This window comes from Molothrus ater, chromosome 5, assembly GCF_012460135.2.
Source record: "Molothrus ater isolate BHLD 08-10-18 breed brown headed cowbird chromosome 5, BPBGC_Mater_1.1, whole genome shotgun sequence".
NCBI classification, from domain to species: Eukaryota; Metazoa; Chordata; class Aves; order Passeriformes; family Icteridae; genus Molothrus; species Molothrus ater.
The window spans coordinates 33,975,454-33,996,193 of record NC_050482.2 but is presented as its reverse complement, the minus strand read 5'-3'; the positions used below and the strand labels follow the sequence as shown (position 1 = coordinate 33,996,193).

Here is a 20,740-nt window from a genome sequence, read left to right as displayed (position 1 = left end):
GTGGAGTATGAGAGAAGGGGAATGTGTTAGCAAGATGTTTTATAAGCCTCACAAAGAATAATTTGACTCCTGTACTATGCATAGAGAATGGCAGGGTTTTGCTGGTAGACCACTTCAGGTGGGTTTTAGTGTGTTTGTTTTTCAGAGTGATTGATGGGAACCTAGGTTATTTTTAAAGTACATCTGCCTAGACATTTAACTTAGAGCAAGCAATCTTCCCCTCCTCCTCCCAACCCCACCCTTCTTTGCCCCCTACCCCCCCACCCTCCCCCAAGAATTCTGGACAAAACAGATTCTATTTATTTCTTTATTGCAAACTCTTGGTGCGGCTTCTCCTTCTATTTGATGCTCATACAGCATGTTCACCACTGATTCTTGTTACCAGCCTGTACTTTCTGTACTCTCCCATCCTCTACAGCCTGCCCTGCTGATGCTCCCACCCCCTTACATACTCATGCACTCTGACAGAAATCTCCTCCGTGGCTCTGCCTCTCTTCCCCATGCTTTCCTCTCAAGGAATGTACCAGAGAAGCTGAAAGCACATTGAGCTGGCACTGTCCATCAGAGGAGTTAACAGTACTTGCTCCACAGTCCTAACTCCTGTTTGGAAATGTTTTCAGAGACCTTTACTTTTCTAGCCAGCTAAAACCAATGCAAATCTTCGAGCTGTAAGCGCTGAAAGTCAGAATGTGGCTATGGAAGGGAGAAACTTGTTTTGTTCAGGCTCTCAGGGCAGATGATGGTACCTGTTACCTTTAAGGCTTTATTTTTCTTTGTTTAGATACTTAGTCGTGTTGTACACCTTAAGAACTAGATTGCAGTAGACTAAAGAGGAATAATTTTTCTTAAGGGCTTTCAAGAGTTATATCACAGTAGTGTGTGATCTTTTAGGGCTTGACAGACAAAGGTTAAAAGCCACTGCCTTAATCAACAATTCTTGTGAGTCTCTTGCTTTTGCTGTTCTCACAGTCTAAATGAGTGTGTTCAACTCACCTCTTTGCAGCAAACCACTTGCTTTGTGCAATATGGAAATCATAGCTTGAATTAGTTGCATTTTTTTAAAATACCAGTTATTTCTTGAAATACCTGAAAGATCATCTGTGCTATCGTCTGTAAGACATTGTGCCCTGGTTATTGGTACATATACTGTCCTTTGTGTTTTCTTGTTGATTTGGTCAATAAAATTCCAGCTGTGCCTGTGGTTGTATATCCTGCTTGATAGGGGTGGTGCTGCTGGTTATATGTCTGCTTCTGACGTGGTTAATAAGATATTGTTGTTGCCTGGATTGCCAAGCTGCAGCAAGTAATTGAAAGCTTTTTCCTCCTTGCATGCATAGGAATGTTTCTCCCTTCCTTCTCAATGGCAGTTTGCATTAATGGGTAATGTATTCTGCACCAGGATCTCCTTTTAGAGATTTCAGATCATGAAGGAAATAGTGTCCCTATGAAATAATGATGTGGCCTATTTTTCTTAGCTTTCTTCTTTTCAGATGTTTAGTACAGATGTATTCTGCAGCCTGAACAGTGTGCAGATGTTAATATATTTAGCACTTCATCAGGTCTGAAGTCTTACACACCATGTCTTATTAATAGTTATATTCTACTCTGGGTCCTAAAATCAGCTTGGTTTCCCTCAGTCTTTCATTACAAAAACCTGGACAAGGCACAGGCTAGCCATGATAGAGTGATCTGGACTCTGGCATTCATCATGTTGTTGGTCTGCCAAAACAAGAGCTTATTTGACCTTCATTATATGGCCAGTCTGGAAGGTCTCAGCTTTTGCCTTAAACATGATGCAAAATGAGTTCTTTAGCAGCATCAGGTTGATTTAACTTATTTTTAATATGTGATATTTCTTGTTATTTGAGGTTGCTTTCTGTTGTCTATTTTGAAATTATTTTGTGAATTTAGTAAATGCATTGTTAAAAATAAATGTGCACGCACACATACACATATCGTAATAGATCTGAAATTGCTGGCCATGTGCTGGTAATACACAGAAAGACGCAATAATTGCATCACCATTACTGCAGTGTTGGGAGAAAAAAGTTTAAATAGAATTTTCACAGCATGAAAAAACTAAATCCATATTTATTCTTCCTGCAGTTGTGGCCAGCAATAAGTTAATGCTGTTGTTTCTAGGAGATTCAGAGCCAAAGGCTTTGTGAAGATACAGCTGTGAATTCCTGAAAGAGAAGGGATCCTACTTAAAAGGCTTGGGAGATTTGTGCATAGAAAGATTAAAAATTATTTGTCTACATTCTTGAAGGTTATGGGGGTATAATTTTTCATGTATGCCATATATTCATTTTTATCTATTTCTTTATTGCTGTGTTTTCCAGAGGATTGCAAAAAGATGATCCACACGTGGACTAAGTTGCATGTAGGCAAAGGTGTGGGCAAGCAGATATAATAATTACCATTTTACAGAATTTGAGGAATACTGCAGACAGTGAACTGCTTGCCCTAAATAAGCCTTGAGATTAAATAGGACCCAGGAGACACTAGCAAATAAAGATTGTTTGACAGGTTAAAAGCCTTGCTGTAAGAACTACATGCATGGGTAGATGCTGTCTGGAGCACAGAAGGTGGCCTAGGCTCTAGGTGAGCTTTAAGTAAGACAAATATGTATATATTGTTTTGTCAGCTTGACATCTCTTTTGTTGCTACGCTTTGTTCCCACTTCTAAAAGCACACAGCACTTTATTTAGAAGGAATTTTACTCTGCACTGTGTTCAAACCTGCCACATCTTCCAAAAACAATGAAGTTTTGATGACAAGTGAAGTTAGTCTAAATTATTGCACAGTCTCTGTGGATATATTGAGTAAACTCTTCCAGGGTAGGGGCTGAAAGTAGGACAGTATTTCACAAGGCCATGAGGAAGGTGCCAGGTTTATGGCCTGACTCTTGAAAGAAGTGCAGTCTGAAAGATCTGTTTTTCACTAAGCCTGAGCTGTGCCAATTTGGACTAATGTGCATCATTTGGACTACAAATAAGAGGGACAATCCCACTGGCATGCCAGTATAAATACACTGGTACTGGTATAATGTTTATGCAGCTCCTAGTGGCTAGTGGCAGGTTAGAATTATTCTGTGAGTCAAATAAAGCTTGTTAGTGGGATTAAAAAATAACTATAATGCTGCAGATGTATACATTACAAAGATGGAAAAGTATGCTTTACTCTTAACGTTGTCCACACTAGAGTTAAACTTGTGTAAATTCTTGCTTTAAAATTAAATGGGATACTCCACCAAATGAATATCCTAGTCAGTGTATACACTGTGCTTTGGTGACAAGATCAGCCAGTGTTTGTGCTGAGTCATGCCCAGTAAGAAGAGCTGGTAGGATCTGAGCCTAAAGCAGTAGGCTCAGTAATCTGTGTGGCTTCTGGAATGAACAGAATACAGAGAGATAGTCTTAATAAGATCTTCTGAAGAGTGGAAGAATGTTATTAGGAATAATAGAATGACAGTTAAAGCAAGTAAAGAAAATTGCAGACTGATGGAGGCAACTATTTTCCAGCTGTGAGACCTGATGCATCCTGTGGAGCAGCTTCCAGAGGAAGGTGATGAAGATGTCATCACCAGAGACACTTACGGACACAAATAGGCTGAAAAACATATTATATAATTTACTGCAAATAGCATTAGTACAGCATCAGAATTGAGATGAGATAACTAAACTCAAGAAAAAATTACCATTTCTGACTTCTTTTTTTTTGAAGATAGTGTTGTGACTTTGCTTATTCCGAAGCAAACTAAACACCTGTTTTCTAAACAGTTTAACATGTTTCATGTATTTTTTATGCAACTTGAATTACAGTCTCACTGATTAGGCTATTAACCTGTATCACTGGCTTCCCCTGCACACATGAAACTAGCTTCTGCTTTTCCTGTAATGCACTGGAGAAGTTCCTAGTTGACATCCTCTCTTCCCCCAGTCCCTGCCAGCTGTAATGTCAGCAACCTGGGCACATGGTCCTGATCTGCTTTGTGTTGTGCTCTGCACTCATAGAAGATGATATGTCTCTTCCTCTCTTCTACTTCATAACTTTCAAGCAGTCAGACTGTAGGGAAAACCTCTACTGTGACTGGGCTGAAAGAGCACAGGCACAGCTGATGCACGAAGACATGGCTGTAAAGATGCAGAACTCAGATGAACAGTATGTATTTCTGCTGTTGCATTTTAACCACAAATGTAACAACAGACCATAGCCCACATTGTGGTACAGTGTAGTGCATTCCTTACAGTGGAATGCTGTTGGCCAGGAAGCCAATTGCCTTTTGTCCAAAGGAGGCACAGTGGTGGGCAGCCACAGCAGTCAGGAATGTGGTGGTGTAGCTTCAGGCATCATCCAGGAGCCACGGGATTTGGCTTGGCCCCTTTTTCTCCCTATCAGCTACCACTGTCTTCCCAGCCCATCTGGGAATGGGTAGAGAACCCAGGGTAGAGAATACAAGATAATGCTAACTGATGCATTTTTAAAGTTAATAGCTATTCAAAAAAGTGTTTTTCCATGAAGGGTGGAATTAATGCTCAAATATTCTTGAGGGATGCTGATTTAGCATTTACCAGTGTTAAAGTTACTGAATTTATTAATTATTCGAACTTTGTAAAGAAAACAGTTTTCAGTACATTTTTCCCCCAAAAGGTAATGCATGGCACTTTCATACAATGCCAGCATGCAGCAGTACATCAGAGCTACACAGGTGCAAGAAGGACAACAAAGACTTCCTATGGACCAGAGTGTTCAGAATAAAATTGAAGCATGAATATCTGGAAATGCTTCTTGTCAGTGATACCTGTGTCACTTAGGAATTTCCTTTTACATGGAAAGGTTTATAGCCCCATTCTCTAGGATAAGGTTTTCTGCAGAAGTTGTATGTACAGGAAAATCCCAAGACTGTTGCAGAAAAATAGTTTACATCCCCAGTTTCTTCAAGCTTTTTCATGCACCAGCCTCTTCAGTTTCTAGCTGTTCTGGGTAATCCTCACACATATCACTTATGTGATGCCTGTATTATTTCCATAAACAAGAAACAGCAGCTCAAGACAATAAAGTGAAACTCAAGTTGAATTTCAAAATTATGTAACAATTCAGTGATGATTCTGGTTTATGGAATTTGTGCTTAATGCTTGATTCTGTATAAACAAAAAGACATATTTATCAGATTTGAAGTAGTTTGTGGTTGGGGTATTATTTAAATAGGATTACTTCTTTATTAGATAATCCACTGTAGTGAATTTCACCATATGCTAATATCTCTGGAGACACATTTTGAGCTTTCTGCAGATCCTGCATGTTTTAAATGGTCTTGGAAAGTTCTGAATTTTCATGAGCAAAATAGCTTTGAGAGGAGATCAGCATACTTAGTCATTTAGAAAGCCAAGCATTTCCATTCAGGTGCCTAAGCACAGGCGTAGGAAATTAACTTTGCACAAGCAAACTTGGAGGATATTCAGATCATTTTTCAAACAGTCAAGCTTACTGAGTTATTGTAAATATCAATATGAAATGGATTCACAGTTATGCATAATTACAGTACCCTACTTCTCTTGCTCCTAGATTAAAACTGAGCTGCTACTGTAATAAGTAACCATATAATTCAGAAAAAAGAGAATTAAATTTACATAAAGTATAATAAAATTGAATAAATTTTCACTTTAGAGAGACAACACAGTTATTCATTGGTAGTATAACTGTTAAAATTAAGTTTCTGAGAAAACCAGAGACATGTCTGCTAAATGTGGAAAAGAAAATTACCAGAGGAGCTATTCTAACTCTTTCTTCTCATAATTTTTTCATGTCACACACACCAACAAATGTTACTTACTGAAGCATTTGAAAACCCTATGTTTTCTTAACAAAGACTGCTCTCGAGAGCACTGAGCACACAATTTGATAAGAAAGGATTAAGATTAAATACATCCATATTTGTCCTACTTGGAGCCTAGGCCATTCATGGCTACTTTACATGCAATGCTTAAACATTTTTAGATATATCTGAGCACTACTTTGAAGAGCAGCATTGCCATTTCAAAAATCAAGAGTCATGGGAAGTGACTGAAGCCGCAGCTCTAAAATGAACTTGAAAAGTTATTATTCCTCTATACCAGTGGGAGAAATTAATGCTTCATTTCATGGTTGGAGCTCCCATAACACATCTGAAAGGGTTAGCATATGGGAAAAGCAAATTGTTGATGTTCTGTTGTTTCCTGAATCATATACATTCAAAATGTGTACATTCTACGTCTGGTGAAAAAGGCTACGATAATTTTGTCTCTTTTTCAACAGCTTATAGTCCCCTATGTTCTGACACAGCTGTAGTGACATTGTAGTAACCATGAATGTTCCAGGATGTTAGTTTTTCTCTAGACTTCTGCATTATTTAAAAGGAAATCTTACCAAAACATGCTACTTACCAGGAAAAGTACATTCTCTGAGATAGTGAGGTAGCAAGACTAAATGATTGTGTAGCTGGGACTTTTGGTACTCTCTGTGACTGGGCTTCAAGTCCCTGCTCCAAACAGCATTTCAGCTTTCTCACAGAAGGGGAGATCTTTAACAGAAAGGTTCTGAGTTTAGAAGAAAGTCAGTTGCTGCAGGAATGATCCTAAAAGTTCTTCCAAGACTCTTTCTAAGTCTTCCACAGCTTCAGAGCTTCTATAAACCACAGGCATCAATGGATACAAGTTTATTTTTATCTGTAAAAGCTTCTAGCTGCAAGCATTGGAGATAATGAAGAATGCTGTAGCTCGGAATTTACTGTCACTGGTGTGATGTTGTGCAAAGAAAATATGCTTTTAGATAATGTTTATGCCATTTAAAGATAAAATTCAAGGGAAGCCTCAGATATAGGAAGTATGAGAACCTATTTTGTGCTGTACTGGCAGGATTCATAAAAATTCATTGTTTTTAGTGAAAAATACTCTTCTTTATAAAGTTAAGGAACAACGAATTTCAGTGAATTGAATATTGCAGATCTAGGAATGTGTGAAGTAACAACTGGGACTCTGGTGCTTTTAATTTTTGAGGAACTAATCTTGGGGATGTTCTCTCAGTTGCAACTGATCCTCTTGAGTTTGTGGTGTTGCCAGTCTCTATGTCTGTACAGATGTGTGATTCTCGACTTGTCTGAGGTGCAAACAGCAACACACAAAGTTGATCTTACTCCTGTACACTGAGACAGCTGGAGGCTAGCCAGCTGAAAATGTAATGTGCTTCTTTGAGGAGTCTCGGGACTCTGGTTGGACATTCTTCACAGTGGGGAACATTGGAGGACACCTCAGATTTTACTTGTTTGGGTTGTGAAGTCTACTTGGGACCTATATGGTTAAGCTCTAAAATTATTTAAATTCAGTTTTTCCTCGCCCAAATAATGGCTTCTGTGGTGAGACATAAGTAAAGCCATCAAAGAATGGAAAATGAAGAACTGAAAGATGGAAACTGTTTTCCCTCATAATGCTTTCGCGTTTACTGTTGAAAAAATTTAGTACAGCTTTCAAGCTCCTAAATATTAGAAAATTCCTGTGTTTGAAATTCCTCATGTACAAATTTGGTGCCACATTATTCGCCTGCTCCCTCTAATGCAGGTTTTGCGGTAGAAAAGCAGGTACAAATGGTGACATATAGCTGAGAACAAGTGAAGCATCTTCACCTTTCCTCTCCATATAGGAGGGGGAAAGTGACAGCCACAGAGTTGTTCAGGAGCTGGTCCCAGTGGGGTGGGAAGAAGCTTCCCCTTTGTATGAAACAGGATGTGGCTGTGCTTAGTCGCTTTCTGGGCCACCTGGTGCTGCCCAGGTTTTGGACACATTTACTGTTTTCAGCAGTTATCGCATGGACGTGTGTGGCAGCAGTGAAGGAAACGTCCTCTAAGCCCTTCTGAAGACTTGAAGGAGGGAGTGCCCTTAGCCTTTACCACATGTGTAAACAACATCTTGTGTCAATAGCTTTCACAGCCCCCAGGAGAGACATGAGAATGCTTCAGTGGCCATAAACTGCCTGAAACGTTGAATGTCTAGACTTGACTCTTGAGGAAGTATCTTTAGGCCTTTCTTTTATTCCCTCTTATGTGCCCCCAGTTGGTATCCTTCAAAGGATATTAAACTAAATACAGCAAATATCTAATGATTTCCTATGGTCATTTTGCTGACACAGTCCCAGGCACTTCAGATATGTATCTGTACACATTGCCTCATGTGTAATCTTTCTGGGGTTACATTACTGTTCTTTCTTAGTGTCTTTAGAGCCATTAATCTTGGAGAGATGCCCCACATGTGTATATTAAAAGCAATGCAGAATGATATAAATGGGTCACAACATGGTCCCTAGCTCAAAGAATGGATCATTCAGTTACAGGATAGAGATGCCATCAGGTTAAAAATAGGAAGGAAAGTGCAAAACCACACAAGCAAAAGGCAATAAACCTACAGTAATAGCTGTAAGCAGTAGGAGTACTTGCCTGTCCACTTGATTATTAGCTTTGTAGTCTTTAATGTTATACAGGGCTTTGAAAGGATGATGTGTAAGCTCCTGTTACTGGTGTTCAGGACTCTTTCATGAGGACAAGTAAAAGGAGAAGACATCAAGGTAATTTTGCTTTGCTGGTTAAGAATCCAAATAATCTGCAAGGTGTCACCTCTGAGATTATCATTTGTGTTCTGCCAAGAAGGAGTGAATTAGCACAGTGTACATCTTTCACTATTGCACATTTACAACTGTAAGAAACATGCAAAGTATGAATTTGGTGGAAATGACCCCTGCCTCTTAACAGTGTAAGAAGGTTGGTTTCCAGTAGTCACTGAGTGAAGAGATCAGCTGGCACAGCCAACCCCTTTGAATGACCTACTGACTAGCTGAAATTGTTTACTCTGATTTTTTTAGCCAGGGGGAATTATGAGAGGAAAAAAAGCCAGTGGTGTATAAAAGCAGCTGCACAAGTGAATGGGTGTAGCTAAGCTGGTAGGAAATGTGGCCACCTGTGGAGCATTCCATCAGAAGAAGACAGAATCCGTGCTGAGTGGCAGGGTTTGCAGCTGTGTGTCCAGGTGAAGGCATTTCTGTGCTTTGGGGCAGTGCACTTTGGCCTGTGAGTTCCTTATCGTCTGTGGCTCGCTCCCTGCTGATGATATGCTACTGTTAGGGGTGAGATTTATCTCTCTGAATCTAGCCTGTTTCTCCCTCTACTTTGTATGTGTGGCATCTTAAAATATATCACAGTTTATCCTAATACTGAGTTATTATCTCCTGTTGGGGAATGGGGGGGGGGGGAATGCTTCATATCCTTTATATCCTCATATCCTCCAAGTCTATCTTTGCTGGTAATACAAAACTCTCCTGCAAATCCCCCTGGGCTGTGCTGTCATAAGACATTTTTGCATTTTTAAGACCCTCCCTGCTAACTACAGAGTGGATGAATGTATAAAGAAATTTTAATTTGATGATAAATTCTTGTGGCTGCTCATGCAACTTTGTTAGTACATACAAACAGATTTTTTCATTTGGGGCACCATGAATGGTGTGTGACATTTCAGGGCTCTCAGGACTTCCTTGTCTTTCTAGCTTCTTTAGGGTGACATGTATTTCTGCATTTGTCTGATCTTTATTTTGCTTTCCTGTCTCAGTTAAGCATCTCAGAAAGACTCAATAGGAACTCTTTGTACAGTTGGTTGTGTTTGTTGTCCTTTGCTTCTTGGAGTCCTTTGCACCTATTTCTAGTTATGTTTCAGTCTGATTTTACTGTTAAAAGGGCATTGGAAGAAAATTCTTTCAAGTTCTGAGAACAGCTTGCCGTTCCACCAATGGCTCATTGTTCTTTCCCAATAATAATAGGGTATATTTTTCATTTATGGGGTTTCAGAAGTTTATGAAGAAACTTTTTGGGCCCTTTGTTTTGCTGAGCTGATTAAGAAATGTAATGCAATTTCATGCCTGCAGTACCCACCCCATATAAGCTTTCAGTTATAATAGGCTTAAATTAAAATACTAGCTTACTCACCTGTGCAGTCTTAGTTACTTTCACATCTGCCAGTTATTATGTAGAAAACATGTTTGCTCAGGCTCCCTAGTAAGTATTTGAATGTGCAGTCCCCTCCCCTCATTGGTGTTGTTAACCAGAAAGATTTGCAGACTTGTCCTGAGTTCTGAACTGAGAATAACCACAAGTACTCATAGTCCAGTGCAATATTGGGAAAATCTTCCAGCATGAGAGTTGAGATTTACTCATTTGCTCCATGACAAAGATTCAGTGGAAAAAGTCTAGTTGTGAAAATTCTTCTTTCCTTTTGTCCTCTCCCTTGATCTGATGACAATAATTTGCATGTAAGAAGTCTGACTTGGAGAGAACTGTTTTGTTCTGTAAATAGATAGGTTTTTCCTAGGTAGAGCATGCAGTCAAATAGAGCCCAGAAGTCATCACTATCCATCAGTTATAGAGAAATTGCATTATGTTTCCCACACACTTTTTAATAAAAAAATGTGTGTGTCTCACACTATCCACTGTCATGTTCAGCAACTGCAACTAAGTAGTAATGGATGGGACATCTAAGCCACATGTTCAGTTTCTTTGTCTTCAGCCTTGAGTTCAAGCTCAGTAGTGCTTCTTCTTGTGAAAGAAAAAAAGAAAAATGCTGCTTCTTTCAGAAGCTTTAGTTCAGTCATACTGTATTTTTTGTTCCTTTAATGAGGGGGTGTATATTCTACATATGCAATAATAGTAGCTTATCAACTTACCTCAAATGGAAGGATAAAGCTTTACATATCTTTTTCTTAAATTATGTACCTAGATCCATGTTAATATTTTTTCCATGCTTCTCTATTTCCTGTAGCTGGCAGCTTTATTTTCTTGGTGTTTGTACTAGCGTGTAACATAATCAAGCCTGTTAGTCTTCCACTTGTAATACTGTAGTCCTAAAACAATTGCAGTTCATTTTACTGTAGAAAACACAATTATATTTGCTGTTATGCTATTTTACCAATACATGTTCTTCACTAGTTGCTGTATTTTCATCAAGGTTCATGGCTATAAATAATTATTTTGCCTTTTCCTTTTTTTCCCTTTTGAACTAATTTAAGCTTTTTGCTGTTGCAACTGCCTAACAGTAGCAGACTTCATTACAGAAGTTCTGGTTCTAAAGGATAACCAAGCTCTTTCAGTCACTTCTTTGAGATCTGATTTTAAATTAAATTATGCTGACCAAACCCTTATCTCACTGGTATAAAAATGGACTGCTGTCTTTGATGCAAGTTTCTAAAGGAGTTTGAGACCTCACCAGATGTAAAGAGTGCAATCAGCCAAGAAGGATTATACTGTCAAGAGTGTCAGCTGAAAAGATGGTCCTCCAGAAAAAGTTTATATGGTTCTGTTTGATCTGAGGATGCTATAACAGATAATGTGGTCTTTGATTCCTCTACTCATTGATCAGTATTTAAGCATGTATTCATGCACATGCTATAAATGCATCAGTCATTTGCAATCTGAAGGAAAATATGCAACAGAAAGATTTGTGACACTTCAAAGTCTTTGAGCACTCAGTTAAAGGGAGGCAAGGCAGAAGCCTTATTTCTTCTGAGTCCTTTCTTTTGATTGAAATTATAAAATGCATATACTATTTCTTCTTTTATTCATATTTCTTTCCTGCACTTATAGCTTGTCCTTTTCAAAGCTACGATAGAGTTGATTTTTTTCCTTACCATCGTTCTTCTCTTAAGAGGGATGCAGAAGTGACTCACTTTCTGCCTAATACTGTCTCTAATTGGTGACTCATCTGCTCATCCCACCATTAGTGGTCTTTTATGCACTGAAGTTGATCAGGACGTGTTCCACATGGCTTCCTATTTAGACACAGCCAGGTACAGGGCTGTTCTTGAGGCACAAATGTGCCTGGCCTGTTGGGCAACAGCTTTCTGATGTTTTCTCCAATCAATTGTTACAAAGGAAAAGGAATCACCCACTGACAGATCCTAAAGGAAAAGGAGCGCATCTTCCCAGCCAGAATATTCAAAAGCTTCTGGAAGCCTTTTACTCCTGGGCAGGGACAGTGCCTCTGTCATTCAAGTCTTTGACACACGAAGTTTCTAAACATGAGAAAAGGGCAATTTCTATCAGTATGTTAAACCTGAAAAAGCCTTTGTATATCAGACCTGTCATCAATATGTGTTACCTCCAATCTGAGTTTTAGCACATCCTTTTCACCTCTCCTATTCCGAGCCTTTGTCATCAAGGCTAAACATGACATTGAGCATTGAATCAGCATTTAGAAGTACCCATCCTCATCTGGCTCACAGCATCTCTTCTGATCTACTCTGCTAGTTCATACAGTACCTGGATTAAAAAATGTTGGTTTTAACATTATATTTAACAGTAACTGGAGGTGTTGCTTGTTTCTGTTTAGATGAGAGTCCTTACACAAAATCTGCAAACCAGGCAAAGGCACCTGATGGAGCACTGTCTGTGAGGAGACAGAGTATTCCAGGTAAGATTTGCTTCGCTTTTTGTAACACCTAACTTGTTTTTGAACAGCAAGGTAATACTAATCAAAATTCATCTAGTTATAAAAAGCAAATGTATCACAGTTGCTATTGAGCAACTTTAAAAGGAAATTTCCAAGAGAGCTGTAAGAAGTTTCCACAGTTAGGTTGCCTCAAGCTTTTGCTGTGAAGAACATCCCCGTATCTCCGTCTTTCACAGCAGATTTGAGACACTGAGCACATCCACCTTTTCATCAGAGGCTCATATATTTTCAGGCCCTCTGAAATCTGTTCTTTGCTATCTGGTTTCAATAATATAAGGGAGATTGATGCATAATTTCCACTACTCATCAGCCGGGCTCAGAAGTCTAACAGAGAAACACTCTGCCAGAGTTCTTGTCTTCATGTGATTTTCTGCCATGTGCAGAATCACTTGTCCATCCTTGTCTTTTGTGTCATTGCATCACACAAAGCTGGACCATTAGATCAGTGGTTAGTTGAAATAAGTGATCTTTCAACCTGTGTCTCTTTTAATTCCTTCAGACAAGTCTGATATACGTCCAAGTTTGACATACATATTATGCAGCAATCTAAAGGAATTTTCACCTCAAGTAATATTTTAGAGACCTTTTAATGAAAACAAATGAACGCTGACCAAGGGTGCACTCAGGTGGAATTATTGATATTGCTGTTCTCACCTCAAGCACAGTAACTGCTGACTCGAAGGGAAGATGCATTGCAATAGAAATCAGAAGCTGTGAGGCCATGTCACCCACCCTCTGATGGTCAATATTGCCTGTGCTAAGTGGCTTTATTATTGAACAAAAACACATAACCCACAGAGAGTCCGTGGATGGGGGGCGGAGCTCAGGCCTTTGCCACCTGCTAGGCTCAGATTTCATCCCAACAGCTATAGGGAACAGCTAAAGCACATTTTGTGGATGCTTTGTGTGCATGTTTCTATGTGTGAGAGAGAGCAAGCTGCCTTATTTAGTATTGCTTATAATGAACATTCATATTCATTCTTGAAAACACCATAGTGATTTAAAAATTGTTATTTTTATGGTACAATCATGAAGATCATAACCATTGTGAAAAGACACAAGTACAGCATCCAATGTGCAGTTATTCTTCTAAGAAAATATTTAATTGTACAAACATCAACCAAGTCTTTTTTTATCCAAGTCAATATAAATCAATATTCATTGTTCTTCAGAGTGAATGATGACCTCTATAGGGTACTTTTCAGGAAATGCTGTAGCTCATAGGTCAGTAATATTTATGGCCTTGAAAGTATTCAACCTTTTGGGGTTTTTTGCTGTGATCTAGTAGTTATAATTTAGTGTCATTAGTAGTGATCATTTATAGTGTCATTACTGTATTTATAAAACACTTAAGCTAAGGTCTGGGAACAGACTGAAGTTTGTGAGAATTTTAAGAACTCCTGATGATTTTTGTTTGTATTCTTTAAAAAAAAAAGTTTGATGAAAATGTACTGGTACAATTTCTCTTCAGAGCATCTTCATAAGATTAGGAATTTCAGGTGTTGAGTAATAGTCATCATAACTAATGAACATTTATTTTGATTTTTTTGCAATTTTGATGCACATTCTGGAGTTTTTGAGAGCATTGCAGATAAATTTTTACTATGTGCTCTGCATAAGTCACAGTTTATTCAGAGAGATAATACAAGTGTTCAGTGAGAAGTGCTTTGCTGTATTTCAGGTGTTCTGAAAACAGCTGATCTACACTTATGTATATTCTTCAGCTTTTAATATAGTGATGACATTATCTGAATTACTTATTCCATCTCTAGACCTTAGGAGCTCCAAAGGATAAACTAGATTGAGCTGGTTGGATATTTTTAAAAATTGTAATTAAAATTCTTCATGCCTTAGCAAATCCTCATTGTAACACAATGAATGTTGTGGGTTTACATACACAAAAGGTGTTGCAAAACTAAGCATTATTTTGAGAATTAACTTGAACATTTAGGAGTTGACTGAAGTTTCTGAAAATAACCTATAAACATTTATATCACTTGACACCATGTTTTGTATGTGAGATAGCACCTTGTAAATAGCTTCTATTCTTGCTTGTGTGTGAGCATTTTATTCACATTCTGGATTAGTCTTGGCAGAGGTGCAGAAGCACCCCAGCTCGCCAGCTTCGTTTGGCAATAGGAGGTTCACTATTAACTAGTAGCATTAATTAGTACAAGACCAGAAGCAGAACAGCTGCTTTTGCTCAGGAGCAGGATCACCCTTCTGACGTTATGTAGGTCAGCTCCAAATAGCTTTTGAATTGGAAGGTGAGGTGCAGTGAACCCAGTAAATTCTGCTGGACCTAGATGGGAGCATGTCAGCTGGAGTTACTGTCAGTAATCCTCACATGGAGATCTTATCCTGTATGGAAAGCATTCATTTCTATTCCCCCAGATGGTATGCCTGATAACACATCACATTTCTGAACTGCTAGTTTTTCAAGCTTGAAGCATGGGAGTACCTTTGACAGTACAGCTGTCTATTCCACTTGATGCTTTGTCATTCCTAAGACATGGACAGCAGATGTTCTATTCCCAAGGAATGCTTTGCCTATTGAATTAGCCAAGGGAAAACTTGTGGGTTTTAGCAAGGTAACTGATTGCATGCAGAGTTTTGCACAGGTTTGAACAGTCTGTGAAAAAAAATACTAGTGAAGATACACAGGATGTGAGATGTAAATCTTCCAGCTTGGTAATGGGATCGTGGCATCTCCCTGTATCTGGTGAAAGTTCCTTCTCATGACATTTGAATTCACTTTAAAGGATTTCACTGCTCCATCCTTTTGGCAACTATCAGAAAGGCGAGCTTTTGTTGCTGCGAGGCCTGACACTACTATACCAGCTGCAAACCTCTAGAGGTGGGTTTTATCCTTCCATGTGAAACTGTATTGAAAGAGCAGTATTGATGAGCACTGGCTGAGTGCACAGAGAAGTAATGTAATTCTGTAGAGGTTACATGCAGCTCAGGCTTGGTTTATTTTACAGGAAAAAATGTTGAAATAATAATTTTATAATTAAAGTCAAATGAGCACATACTGTGAGATCAGTGCACTGAGTTTAATTTCTTTCATCCCCAGAAGGAAGGAATGGATTAAGCATCTCCCTGGAGCAGAACCTGCTTATTTGAGATGCAGAATGTATAATTCATGTGATGAGACTACATGTCATATTTACCATGTCTTCACATGGTGCAAAATCAACAAGCAACAGATCCTTTCAAAGGGATTTACAGAATTGCTGAAATAATAGTTAATTCAAATTATATGCGTTAATATAATGCAGTTTGAAACATGGACTTTATTTTACATATGTGTAGGTGTTTAGTTACAGTTATATATACATGATTGTTTGAAATGTTACTTAGCTTCACAGTCAGAATTTTTTAACTTAAAAGTAAGGCTGAGGTAATGCTAGCATGAGAAGCAGCTTGCAGTCAGAAACAAACAGATTTTTCCCCTCTAAATATTTAAATTTAGACTGTCAAGCAGAACATAATGAACCCTTATTGCTACTGTGTCCTTACAGAAGCCAAGGCAGTGAGTATATTGTGCCCCCCTGAAGAAACTGTCAGGAGTGGTGCTAAGGCACATCAATGAAAACGATGTGTTTCAGAAGTCATTCACTTCCCTCACAATCATAGATGCAGTTAAAAACAACTGTAATTTAAAATTAAGGTATTTGATAGCCAGCCTCTTGAATCCCTAGGTTTAGATGGACATAGTTCCCTTGAGTTCTGGACTGAGGTTTCCTGATTTGCACACACTGAGGGTGTGCCCAGGCAGTGCCTGGCCAAGGGCAAGTGCTGGGTCAGTAGCAGGTGAGCCAAAGGTGTCATTCCTGGGATTGCTTATTCCTGCAGGAGCTTTAAAAAGGACATCAGCTATTCCTGTGGCACTGATACAATGTCAAGAGCTGATGGCACAGTTAAGAGGCACTTTGAAGTCAAGGAGACCTTAACATTTACTCCAAGATAAGCATGTTCCTGTGATGTCCTGAATATGGAATAGCTGTTCCCATGATTTCCAAACTAAAATTCAATGTCCTCTTATCTCTTTTAACAATGTGGGTAAATCAGTCAACAGTAATGATGTGCAAACTGTTCACTTTATATATCTATTTCTTTGTTTTCAATTCACTTACTGAAAACTGGCAGCATGGAGTGGAACGAAGCAACCTGACACAAGGATAAAAAATTATTGCTTTGTGAAGTGAGAATAAGACGCCATACATTTAAGACTGATTAAAATTTTTCATAGAATCTGCAACAAAAGTTTCATTTTGCTTTTAGTCCATATTTTTTATTGAGTCTTAAAACTTATCATTACTAGAAAAAAAAATAGTTCAAAACACCACGGTTTTTTGAGGTGAAATGTGTCAGCTTCTCAGTGTCTCAGTTTTGGGTTTTTTTTTGGGAAAAGTGAATTTCTGCTCAGTCTAGTTGGCATTAAATTTAAAACAAAATTAAAATCCATACTTATTCCTTCTTCTTTCTACTGACCTAGACATGTGCACTTTACAGTCAGACTTCTGACTGTAAAGTCTCATTGCCTGAAGTAGTCAAGGGCTCAGAAAAACTATAGTGTGAACTATACACTGGGAGAGCTGTTTGAATCATCTGTGAATTCAGAGATTTTGTTTGGCTTAGGGCAGTTGCAGTTGTGGGCTATCTCTTTCCTAAGTAAATTCTTGTTCAAGAAACAGGCACCAAATAACAAAGAGTAGAGGAAATATTTCTTCAAAGAGTGGAGTTTTCCTGTTGTCTGGGACAGAAGGATAACACAGATGCCTGCCTTCTGTCCTGCTCAACACACCTAGCAGAAGGCCCTTGAAGTCTTGCCCTCACCATGTTGTCCAAGCCATTGTTGTTTCACCTCCCATGTAACCCTTGTGCTCCAGCTCTGCCTGCCTCTGGGACCCACAGGAGCCTTCCCAAGTCTCATTCCAGCCACCTTCTACTCCACAGTGACAACAGATCTGCTGAACAGGCAAATTATCTGCATTTATGGGGTGAGTGCATGCCAACCCTTGCAGAGACAAGCAGGAAAAGACCAAACTAGATGTTTAAAATCATTGTTTTGAGGTTTTCTCCACTAACAGGAGCCTCTTCTTCTCTCTAACCAGTTTTTTGTCATTTGCAAGATTTGTACGTGGCTGCAGGGAGGTACTTCTACAGGTCAGTTATTAAAATAAGTCACTGTGCTCTGAAGGAAAATTGTGAAGACTTTAAAGTCTGAAATTAAAGCTACTGGATTTTTCAGTTCCTTTGTACATGTGTAGATACTGCACTTTCTTTCCACACTACCTGCTTCTTTGAAGCATGCTGTAATTCAGGTTTTGTATTTCAGCACAGTGTTTGATCTCAAAAACAAGGGTAGCCATCAAACTGGAGGGAAAATAGAGTGAATGTACAGCCCTGAGCACATCCTCTGCAGTGGCTCAAGGTCTGGAATTGCAGTTAGTAGATGGTTTGCAGCCTTGTTTGGGGGGAGCTTGGTAACAGGATTTTAATGCAAAAATAAAATGTTAAACAAACATAATTTTAGGGTAGGCTGAATTTCGAACTGCTTAGCTAGAAGGGAGCACATGCAAATCAAAGAAGCTTAAAATGCCTTGAAAAGATAATATTTACAGAGCTGATACTAAAAAAGTAATTGCTGTATGATGTAGTGTCCTCAGTAATTGCTTAGGACACAAAATATTCCTAAGAGAAGCTATGAAATACTAAATTCTTGTAATAAAACCAATAGTTAACATCCTGGGAATTTTCAGGTTCTGGAATATTTAAATACACAATGTAAATGTCATTAGAAAGCAGTAAGGCAGTTTTCATCCTGTCCTTGGCTCTGAACACATAGAGGAGCTGTTTACAAAAATACAGAGGTATGCCTTTTTTTCCCCTCCCTGGCCCACAGCCTGCTGTGCAGCAAATGCTCACATTCTGTCTCAAGCTGCATCAAATCTGGCTTTCCTGAGGGGTTTGTCTACTACCCACAACCAATGAACTCAAATGTAGGTCAGGTGGAAGCTGAAGAATTTTAAAGACCCTTCTTCTTTCTTCACTGTGATTTTGTAACATCTGGGAATGTCTGTTTAAATAAAAATACTATCAGAAAATTACTATCAGAAAGCAAGCAGAGGTTGGGAAAAAATAAGAAAGTAATTGAATTTATATATATCTGTATATGTGTGTATATATATATATGTAAACAAAAATTCCAGAATCCAGTCTAAATTAAAGCCAGAACGTGTGATCCAGTTATGATGTCATTGAGTTGCCAATATAGAATTGTATTAACTGAATTTAAGATCGTGTGTGCTGTGCCTTGACTTAAATAAGGAAAAGTTCTGTACTGCATAGATGGAGTGCATTAATTTTCTGTTGCAAGATAATCTCAGAAGAAGGTGAGAAATCTGGAAAGTAAGATGAGAGAGATAAAAGGGTTTCTAAATAAAATCCACATTATTGAAAAAAAAAAAAATAGACTACTGAAGTGATCCTGGCATCTACGCTCCATTAAGTGACAATGCTCAGGAGGGAGATGGCTCCCAGGTTATTCCGGTAGCTCAGCTCTTAACATCTGCACCAGGTTCCCAGTGACTGACAGATGTGACAGACAGATGATGCATCCCTCTGGGTACGTGTTTACCAGTGTGCAAACACAGCTCCAGAGCCAGTTTTGTTTTTCCTTGGTGGTTAATATGGCATTGGCAAGACAGTGAGTGTTCAAAAGCAGCTGTTCTCATGCCACAGTTAACTTGGTCCAATTTTTTGGGCTCCTCTGCTGAGTAAAACTGCAGAAGATTTAAATGATCCTGTTATTTTTGACAGTGCTCCTAACATCAGCAGGCGCCCTTGCATCATTTGCTATAGTGCAGCCAGCTTCTCAAGCAATGTTGCCTGACTTGTGCAGTCCTCAGTCATTTTTTTCATCCTTGTCAAAAGAAACCTGCCTTGACTTTAACTTCAGCTTCCCTCAGATTTCAGAAGCACTCTAGTGTCACAGATGCAGCACTGTGTTACCTAATCCTTCATCCCCCATCAAAATGTGAAATAGTCTTCATTGGCTAACTGGTTTTGCAGAGTAAGAGCATGATTTGCCTGAGAAAACCTGTCAAAAGCATCCCCAACCTTATTCATAGTTCTCATGGTGAGAAAAAAGAATTCATTGCAGAAAACTTGAAAATAAAACGTATGTCAGTAAAAGCTGGGTTAGGAAATTCAAGTATGTATCTACAAAAGCACTTTTTCCCCTCAATTTGCATTTTTCTCATAGTCACTTACTTTTACTATGTACTTTTAAAAATCAGCACAAAATGCCACTGAAGAGATTTTAAGCATTTAGAAATCCATTAGCCGTAACCTCTGCAGTCACAGTTATTATGGTAACGATTGTGGGTGATTTCCGAGCAGGAGCAAGAGTTCTGACCTGTGAAATGCAGATCACAGCCCAGTAAGCTTTTCTGCACTTGAGGTGTTTATTATATCTGCAAAGTCATTTGCTGATTTTCATGTTTGATGAGAGGCTCAGTTGCTGTATCATTTACAGGCTTCCCTGTGTGTTTGTTTAACCTGCTGGAGGTTTACCAAATGGTCTGTGAAGCAGCTGCAGAGCTATATGTCTTTTCCTTCCCACTGACATTGAAAGTTTTGGAATTTGCTCTCATGTGTTTATTACTGAAGATTTCTTTCTTGTCCTTCCTCCTGTTCATCAAAATAACTTTGTTGGAAGGACTTCATGTTTCCTACACAGATAAACAGGAAAGAAATTTGTCTCTTGTAGAAAATTAACAAAGGTCACCGAGTTCTTACTTAATTGAGATTGCTGATGATTTATTTATACATATTCTTTACAGGTCTGCTACATGCTGGTGTTTTTCAATACTGAAAAGGATTAGAATAGAGAACAGTCTCATTCGACTCCTTTTACCATGAAGGAGAAAATGTATTAAGGGCAATACTGTGCACAAGGAGTGTGCACTTTTTCAAATACCCAACTGATTCAAGGTCTGAAAATTTACCTGACTTGAAATGATTTTTGCTATTCACACAGCCAGGAGCAGGTTTTGTTGATGATGGTACCAAACACCTTCATTCATGTGTATTTGGATTTAATTGCATATAGTTTTGCTAACCTTTAGCCTTTCAGAGTAAAATGTGTTAATTTATTGCAGCTGCATTTTTTTTCCAGAAAAATCAGTTTAGCTATATGTAGTATCGGATGA

At 38.6% G+C, this 20,740-nt stretch overlaps 1 protein-coding gene across 15 annotated transcripts in view; it reads left to right on the top strand.

The window, feature by feature from the left end:
- Positions 1 to 20,740, top strand: part of GRIP1 (glutamate receptor interacting protein 1) — a 309,227-nt gene that overhangs the window by 194,311 nt on the left and 94,176 nt on the right. For 12 of the 15 annotated variants that reach the window (XM_036400173.2, XM_036400171.2, XM_036400177.2 and 9 more), the window contains one exon: positions 12,399 to 12,479. The exons of the other annotated variants lie outside the window; for them this stretch is intronic. In XM_036400173.2, coding sequence (XP_036256066.1) covers positions 12,399 to 12,479 — 81 coding nt within the window. The remainder of the gene's footprint in view (positions 1 to 12,398; positions 12,480 to 20,740) is intronic. 15 annotated transcript variants of the gene reach the window in all.